Here is a 9,654-nt window from a genome sequence, read left to right as displayed (position 1 = left end):
TTTTTTTTTTTTTGGTAGTAATAAATTTATTTATTTATTTATTTATTTATTTATTTTTTAATTGTTTGAAGTATTACAAATAGTAGTACATATGTCTCCTTTTTTTTTTTTCCCCATTGACCTTCCCCCGGCCTCCCCTTCCCCCCAGTACATGCCACATAAATCCTTGATTTTATAAGTGATCACAGTTATAATCAGATGTCAGTGGGAGACATCTAACCTAGAGATGTTACTTTTTCGTAGTTATTGAGCCTAAAGGGCCTTCTAGGGTTTATTTATCTACCTTCAAATGTTCTGCTTTTGCGATGAATGCCTTGGGAGTGAGAAATGCATGTTCAGATTTAAAAGGTATATTCTCATTGGTTCTCAAGTGTTTCTTGCTCTTGAAATTATGAAAGCACGAAATGGTGGGAAATACAAATACAGGTTACAAAGGGTAAATACTCCAAAAACCTGAAAAGTTCTCATTAAATGATCTTAATATAGAATTAATATTCTGGGTTTCTGGGTTCTTGGGCTGTTAGGCATTCTTCCCAAGGGCCAATTTCGCATTTGCTCTATAAATATGAGGCCAAGCCTCATCATTTTGTAGAGTTGAGGTAGGTCTGAGAAATCTCACTCCAAGAGATCTTTTTTACAAAACACTGCTCCCACCCTGGGTATGTGTCAAGCTCCAGAAAATGGCAGTGAAAGAACATTCCTCCAGATCCTTTGTCCCCACTGGGAGCAAGGCCTTTTTTATTGTGATGTTTACACTTGATATTTAAAGTCTAATGTTGTTTAGGTACAATAAGTGTTCATATCCTTTTTTTCCCTGAGAGCACTGGCCACAATACCTAGCATGGATCAGACACTCAGGAAATAGTAATACACAGCATAGCGCAAATTTTCAGCAAATACTAAATGACCAAGAAGATTAATGTAAAGTGGATTAGTAAATTAACAGTGAAGCAGACCATTTGTACCAGGAGTTTTTATCCCTACAGCCAGCTTATTGACACCATAGGTCATGGCTCCAGATTTCATAGGAGTAGTGCAGCTTTATGAGTTTCTGGCTATGTTTTGAGATCAGCAGCTAGCCCAGTGTGTTGCACTAGTAGTAGATCAGTCAAATATAATGGACTGAGTTTATAGGTAAAATGAGAGAAAGGCACTTTGGCTTTCATAACTTTTTAAAAAATGTTTTTGTAATTAATTTTAGGGAGAAGAAGGGAAAGAGAGAGAGAGAGAGAGACAGACAGACAGACAGACAGACAGACATCAGTGTGAGATAAAAGCATCCATAAGCTGCCTCCTACACTGGAGATTGAACCAGCAACCCGGGTATGTGCCCCAACTGGCAATCAAACCCACCACCTTTTTTTTTTTTTTTAATATTTTATTGATTTCTTACAGAGAGGAAAGGGAGAGGATAGATAGTTAGAAACATTGATGAGAGAGAAACATCGATCAGCTGCCTCCTGCACACCTCCCACTGGGGATGTGCCCGCAACCCAGGTACATGCCCTTGACCGGAATCGAACCCGGGACCCTTCAGTCCGCAGGCCGACGCTCTATCCACTGAGCCAAACTGGTCAGGGCCAAACCCACCACCTTTTGATGCACAGGCCGACACTCCAACCAACTGAGCTACACCGGCCGGGGCTGACTTTTGAATATAGCTGTCATCCATATATTTTGAATTTGGTGTGGGAGTGGCAAGGGAGGAGGGATATCACTACTGCTGAAATTTATTTTAGGCTGTATAGAATAGTCACATAGTGCTCTTCAGTGGAGTCTTAGAGAACTAATACTTTTTAGTTTAAAACCTTCTTAAAAAGAGCAATCAAAGGAAGCCCCCAAAACCTTTGGGTGATGAGGAAGAATCAAGCAGGTGATTTAAGCTTAAAATGTGCTAGGAAAAGTGAGCAGTGGTTAGATCCCTCAGCTGTGCATCAGCAAGATGTTTCTTAATCTTAATGCTCAGTGGGCTCAAAGAAGTCTCCTTTATTCTGGATTGGAATGTAAGCAGGCTGAACTATGAAGAATGAGTGAACAGAAACATAATTTTTTGATACATGTGTCTCTGAAATGTGTTTTTGAAGGCAAGGAATGGAAATGTCAAGAGGGTCTGAAATTATTTCAGCTATCATTAGAAATTACAATTCTTGATAAATGCAGATCAGCTGAGATTAAAATTTTTGAATGCAGACTGGAAGTGGTTCTTGGGTTACATGTTCACTTTCTCAAGTGGTTAAAATTGGAACAATTAATACCTTTTTGTGTGTGGAGAAGAAATAGTTTAAACTATTACTAACCATTAAAGTGGGACAATGAGAACTATATATAAATAATACAGATTACTTGAATTTGCAGTTATGCTTGAATGTTTTTGCAGCCCCATTTCCACCATGATAAATATGATTATCTTCTCACCTTGATTCATGTACACTTTTGTATATGGATGGGTGCAATCCCAACTCCCCTGAACATAGGTTAATAGATAAAATATTTGATAAAACAAAAATCTCATTAATTGACTCCACAAATTTATAGTTTTTGATAATTTGGAAAGGGACTGAGCAGAAGTTTCCTTTGGTATTACTCATAAAAAACAGATTTGCTGAGCAAGTTAATAACATAGACAAGATTTAAGAAGAATATTTAACTATGTAGAGAAAACATAACTTCCAATCAATTCTTGGTCATAGCTTTCTGATATAAGCATTTGTTGTGCTATGTGCTAACCTATTTATTAACTCAGATTGGTCCACTACTTAGTTATCCAGAAATTTTTAATTTTGAGTGATTAAGTATATCTGAACCTCCCCCACTGGTTTGAGTATAGGGATTTCGCTCAGGTTATGTGGGCCCTATGGCCAGAGCTAGCTGTAGGAACCTCTCTAATCTATATATGATGGGCAAGAAATTGCTATTTATACTTATTTTTCTCAATGAGCTAGATACTCTAGAGTTGACCATGCTGTCTGTGGGATATTAGTCACTAATATAATTTTTTTTGGAGTCACTAGGGTGTCCTATAGAGGGCTAAGTGTGGAAGAAGCAGGCAGTGGGTGGCATTGATTTTGGTACTTCATAGCCTAAATTTTTGGAGGATCACTAAACAATGTCTTTTTAACATATGTGTTCAGTGCTCAATACAACTGGGCTTATTTTTGTGGCCATTGTAAGGAGCCATTGCACGGAGAAATATTCATCACCAACAGGGTGATGTATTAGTTGTTAGGGACAGCAGTATATCAGACCTCCATTTTAATATCTTCCTAGAAAATTCAGGGCTTTGGAAATAATTCTTTTACTTACTTCATACTCAAAAGTCTGTCCTTGTCTTGAACACCTTGTCACGTATGATGTTTTTGGAAAGCTAGGATATTTGGCTGAAAGTTTTCTATATATTTTTTACCATTTGACCATGTTGACAATTTGACAAGCAGAGTTAGTTACTCATTTTGGGGCCTTTTTTTTCTACCCTTTTCTGGAACACTTAGTGGTTCTACCTTGACTTTTTACATGTAGGATGCGGTGATCATAGTGCAGTGTCATGGCGCTTTTCCTCCTAATCTGATTGGACTTTCTCTTTCCTTACATCAGTGACTTGCTATCTTACTGTTTCTTTTTACTTACTTTCTGTTAGAGTGATGTTAGGGACCCCACCAGATACTGCACAGAATTGTCAGATGCATCTGGCTTGCCCTGAAGCAGGCAGTGTACATGGAAATGTTAATATGCAAAGAATTGAGGTTACAGATTTATCACTTAGTGAGACTAATTAAATGTTGCTAAGGGTAAGATGAGTGGTGTGTTTTCAAAACCTAAGAACTTGTTTGGAGAGTTCTTGGACTGAAGTTCAGTATGCTGCAAGTTCTCATGCCAGAAATGACTCAACTTAGGCAAATTTGATACAACCAACTTGTCGACATATATGTCTCACTGGTGGTTTAGAAGGGAAGGCAACTGGGGAGTAGAGAGATGGGATTACTTCAAGAAATTGACCTACTCTAGCTTGTGGAAGGTGAATACTAGGCACTTTATGTTAGATGCAAAATGTTATCAATTGGTGGAGAATGTGGAAGTAATTTTAGCCAATCAGAAGAACAATGCTAGACTCTGATTATGAAAATGGTTACTTTACCATTGAATTCCATGTTGTCTGGAGCACAAAACAGATCTCACACTTACTTGCCCAGGTTCTGGATAAATGCCTTGTATTTACTTGTCCATGGATGGCTAAGTATGTCTGATGGTGTTCACATAATAATTTCTGGAAAAGAGATTATGAGACCTAAGACCTGCTAGAAGTTGTTTCATATGATTTTCCCATTTGCTTATGTTTGAGGTCCAGGTATACTATACGGCTTCATGACAGTACTCCTCAGCCCAGCTGACCCTTGGAATCTACTGGTGATTCTACTTTAGACAGGTGAATATGAACATACTTGCAGGTATGAGAAAAGTAGGACAAAGATCGTGGAGATGGTCTGTTTAGTACATATTGCACCCATGTTGAGCACAACCAGTTTACTTTTAGGCCATACAGTGATGCATTAAGGAACAGAAAGTAAAAATATGTTAATTAGGACTTAGTAAGAAATTTATAGATCTTTGAGTGCTGACTTGGTTTTGCCCCTGTTATAATGGCCAAAAGGACACCAGGCCATTGACTTATTTCCCTTTTTAACCTGGGGAATTCTTCACTCTACATGGATTATACTGACCTTGAAACTTTGGACATGCCTCCATAGGAACAGTAAAGGCAACATTGGAGCCAATAGGAAATTCTTCACTCATCACATCCTGTTTTTATAAATCTTTTATATTTGTGTTTGTTTATTCAGTAGTAAAGCACAGTAAACACAATCTTGAACTGATTCTCTGTCATCATTTTAACAAACTTTCAAAATTGTGATGAGTTTTTCATGGTCTTGCTCAGCATGACTTCAAATTTTTAATTACCCTGCACTTACCATGAAAATGTGGATATCTTAGACCATACCAGGTCATCTTAGCTTGTGGGAGCTAGAGATAGCCTGTTCTCTGATACCTGCTTTAAGCAGTGATAGTTTAGGATCCTACATGGGGTAGAGTGTGTAGACTTTCCCCAGTTCCATGTGAAAGAAAAGAACATAACTGCATTTGGAAGGAGGTAGATTGATTAACTATTAGTGGCCCATGTATAAAGTCCTCTATATTTCTGGATATCAAGAGATATTCATCTGGCCCTGGACAGTGTGGCTCAATTGGTTGGAGTGTCATCCAGTAAACTGAAAGGTTTTGGGTTTGATTATTGGTCAAGACACGTACCTAGATTGCATGTTCGATTCCCTGTCAGGGGGTATATGGGAGACAATTGATTGATGTTTCTCTCTCATCTCATCTCATTTTATATATCTCTCTATATATCTATATCTATATCTATATCTATATCTATATCTATATCTCTCTCCATTCCTTTCTCTCTAAAATCAATAAACATATCCTTGGGTGAGGATTAAAAATAAAATAGAGATATTCATTTGTTATTGGGTTGAGGGCCACATAGTACCTCCTACTTTCTTATTCACTTATTGTGGTTACCCTGTGGGGTCATTCTATGACAGGAGGATTAATATATTATATGCATACACTTGAGACACTGTTCATTATGCTCTTCACCTATGTATTGAAAGCCTTCCAAGTGTTTAATTATATTAGTTGAAGTGGGGAAATTAATACAGAATTAATTTAGTATTACAGTGGAAAAGAGATTTAGTGTATGGGAGTAGAGTTTGAATTCTAGCCAAACATTTCTCTGATAGCTTAAATAATTTTTCTTAATTGTTTTTTAGTAGTGGCCCTTCTTTGGGAATCAAGACTCTGCCCTCATGCAACTGTGGACAGCTCTTGAAGGATATTGGTTTTATCACTAAAGATGTGGGTATCCAGAACCTGAAGAGGCTCTAGTATAAAACCAACACTGGAAATAGAATCACTCTGTATAGAGAACTAAAGTACCATTGCTTTAGTGTTGTCTTCAGAGGTGAATTTGCAAAACAATTTGGAACTTCAAGGTTGTCAGTAATTCAGGATACATATATTTTATTTATAAAGAAAATATGGCTGCTATAATAGTACATGGTTTTGTTCAAATATGGAACATGGAGACTGGGATGTCTAAATCGAAAGAAGCATTTATTGAAACAATGGAAAGAAAGAAGAAAGTTAAATTGGTAATTCATTTCAGCACTGGAGAATATGCAACTTTTCAGCTAAGTAATAATATTAAAAATGTAGTCTTTAGATCCTATGGAGAAAATCAAAATTACCTGCATTTAACTTTCCAAAATAATAGCTTCTTGTTTATTAAAAAATTATCCTCTAGAGACGCTGAAAATTTGACAATGTTCCTAGATAGAGTCCATCAAAATAATCTTCAGTCACCCATGAGAACTGATAGGGGTGGAGGTGTCTTTGCCAGCATAAAAACACAGAAGGAAATCAATAAAACTTTATTTAACAAAATCTATCAGAAGTTAATAAGTGGATTTCTTGAGCTAGGAGAAGGAAGTAGAACACCTGAGCTTCAGAAGTTGCCTTTGGATACATCAGAATCATCAATGCTTACTTGTAAAGAGTTATTAAAAGAGGGATTGGGGAAGAGAAAAAGGATGGCATCATCTGATTCAGAGATATATGAGAAATTTCAGGAAGAGAATAAATCTGTAAGAAACAAGAAATCCAAGACAAATCCCTTGACGTATGTAGTTGATGATGAGACAGAAGAAATGTGGCTGAAAGAGTTAAAAGAAAGTAAGAAATTTGATTATTTATTCGAGACCAATTCTACTGGAAACCCTTACCTAGATGGCACTTGTTTTCTTCAAACTCTCTCTGAGAAAATATATTTGACACTTGTGTTGAAATCATTGTGTAGTGAGGATGATCCAGAGTGGGAGAGACTCAAGATGACCTTTGACTTTTACCCAGAGAAACTATGTCAAGGCCTCCCCAATTTGGGAAACACCTGTTACATGAATGCAGTTTTACAGTCCCTATTTTCTATTCCATCCTTTGCTTATGATTTACTCTATCAGGGTTTCCCATGGAGTAAAATTCCCCTTGATGCTCTTAGCATGTGCCTGTCACATTTGCTTATTTTGAAAGACATTTACAGCATAAAAACCAAGGAGAAATTACTTGTCAATATTAAAAATGCCATTTCAACAGTTGCAGAGGTATTCTCTGACAACACACAGAATGATGCTCATGAGTTTTTAGGTCACTGTTTAGATCAGATGAAAGGCAACATGGAAAAATTAAATACAATTTGGAAGACTAAAATTGAATCTGAGGAAGAAGATTCACCCCAACAGTTTTTTGCTGACAATGCTGTCACCAAAAGACTTGTTTGTCCTGTCATCACTAATTTTGAGGTTGAGTTGCTGCACTCTATTACTTGTAAAGCCTGTGGTCAGGTTGTTCTCAAGACAGAAGTTAGCAATTATCTCTCCATCAACCTTCCGCAAGGAACAAAAACACATCCTTTGTCTATTCAATCTACTTTTGATCTTTTCTTTGGAGCAGAAGAGATTGAGTATAAATGTGGGAAGTGTAACCACAAGACTTCTGTTTCAATGCACAAATTCAGTAGGCTACCCAGGGTCCTTATTATTCATCTGAAACGCTATAACTTTAATAAGTTTTGGTCGTTAAGGAAGGATGACCAGGAAGTCATTGTTTCTAAATATTTAAAGCTGTCTTCTCATTGCACTGAAAGTACCAAACCACCTTTTCCCTTGAACAAAAATGTACATATTAGGGATTTACAATTCTTAAAATTCTTCCAAAAGATTAATTTTGAAATCCTTAGGTCATTGACACCTTCAATAAAATTGACCTCAAAATCCGAGGATTGCCTGGCTCCACACATTGAATCAGACAAAGAGTCTGAACCACAAAAGTACCAGATTTTTGGGTTAAGCAAAGAACAGAAGCAAAACAACCTGGGAAAACACTCTCAACTGACTACAACAGAGTCCATATTGGTAAACTCAGGATATGGCACAGCCATTGAAAAAGAGCTAATAGTACCAGGCTTAATGAGGAATCTGGAAAATACCAACCTTAATGTGTTCCGTGAAGATGAAGGTAAACCCACCAGTGGCTCAGACATATCTGCAGAAGTTCATCTTCAAGAAGTCCCTAGAAATCCGAAACTAAAGAAATATGAGAAAGCCAATATGTTTGCAGCTGTTGATAGTATTACGGAGACTACTAAAGATTTTTATGAAGATAAAAAAAACAGAATTTCAGAAGAGTTCTCAAATGTACCTGGACAGACTCAGCAGTGTGAAAAGGTGAGAATCTATGAAGAAGCCCTTTGGCAGGCACTGCTTCAAAGCCTTCCAAAGACAGATGCCCAGTGGTACAGAGATAACCTTACAAGACCTACAGAACTAATTCTCCAGGAGGCCAATATGAATTCCCTAGGTGCATCGTGTTCCAACAAAAACCTGGGACACAAAGACTTTTTAGCTAAGAAGACAGAAGCTAAAGCCAAGAAACCAAATCCCAAGATAAGAGATTGTTATGCTTATCGGCTCATTGGTGTTATTAGCCATCTTGGGAATACCCTAAATTCAGGCCATTATATCAGCGATGCCTATGACTTTGAGAGGCAAGTCTGGTTCACTTATAATGATATGCAGGTGTCAAGTATCCAGGAAGTTCTGATGCGGGAGGCTAGGCTTAGCACTGGGTACATCTTCTTTTACATGCACAATAAGGTTTTTGAAGAGCTGTTGGGAAGGGAAGAGAACTCCCAGCCTCATAGCACAAAGGCAGGGAAAAACCATCAGAAAGAATAAGAAGGACAAACTCCTAGTTGCACAAATCTGCTTGACTGCTTCACTAGCTACCACTTCTTCTATGGAAAGAAAATTCTGAGCTTTAGCCGAAGATGCAGAAGCAATTAGCATCTAGGACCAAAGTTCAAGCAGAAACACTTATGGCAAATCTCCATTCTAACCCTGATATAGACACCTCAATCCCACAGTTCCAGTTGCTAAACATCCTTTTCTGCCAGTGGACTAGAATTGTGCTTTCCATATTCTAATGCAATGGATTCCAAGTGCAGTCCTTGAACCAACAGCATCAAAAGCATGGAGAAACTTGCTAAAATGGAAATTCTTATTCTATTATAGAGCTATTTATTCAGAACCTCTGGAGGATGGGATGGGTAGCAATTTCATGTTGATCCTGATGCTTGAGAAAGTAGGAGAACCACTACTGTAGTGTGTACAGTGTATTGGTGTGCTTTGATGTATATTTGAAATGTTTATATTTTGTAATGGGGTTTGATTACATCTTTTCTTTATTATATTCATGTATGTATTTTCTTTGTAAACCTGTTAATATCAAAACACAAAAAAATACTCTTCTGCTGATCATACTTAGCAATTTGATAGAAAAGTAGATTCTGGATTCCTGGCAAAACAAGATAAAACAGCTGTTGAGGTCCCAGCAATAAAAAAGTAGTTGGGATCCCGGCAATAAATAATAGATAAAGAGGGGAAATTATGAATCCTTTTGGTCAGATATAGATGAGATTGAACACCAAGTCAAGTCTCCAAATTGTTTGCTTAAGACCTCCTTTTCCTCTATTCTAAAGGGACTTTA

General features: G+C 37.3%; 1 protein-coding gene across 1 annotated transcript; it reads left to right on the top strand.

Moving 5' to 3' along the window:
- Nucleotides 1-6,092: 6,092 nt before the first annotated feature.
- On the top strand, nucleotides 6,093-8,843 carry USP26 (ubiquitin specific peptidase 26; the record flags this gene model as incomplete). The annotated part of the gene is made up of 1 exon (XM_080652915.1): nucleotides 6,093-8,843. The coding sequence occupies one exon, from the start codon at nucleotides 6,093-6,095 to the stop codon at nucleotides 8,841-8,843; it is 2,751 nt and encodes a 916-aa protein (XP_080509041.1).
- Nucleotides 8,844-9,654: the final 811 nt, after the last annotated feature.

Source organism: Plecotus auritus, assembly GCF_963455305.1.
Source record: "Plecotus auritus genome assembly, chromosome: X".
NCBI classification, from domain to species: domain Eukaryota; kingdom Metazoa; phylum Chordata; class Mammalia; order Chiroptera; family Vespertilionidae; genus Plecotus; species Plecotus auritus.
This window is presented reverse-complemented; position numbering and strand designations above follow the sequence as displayed.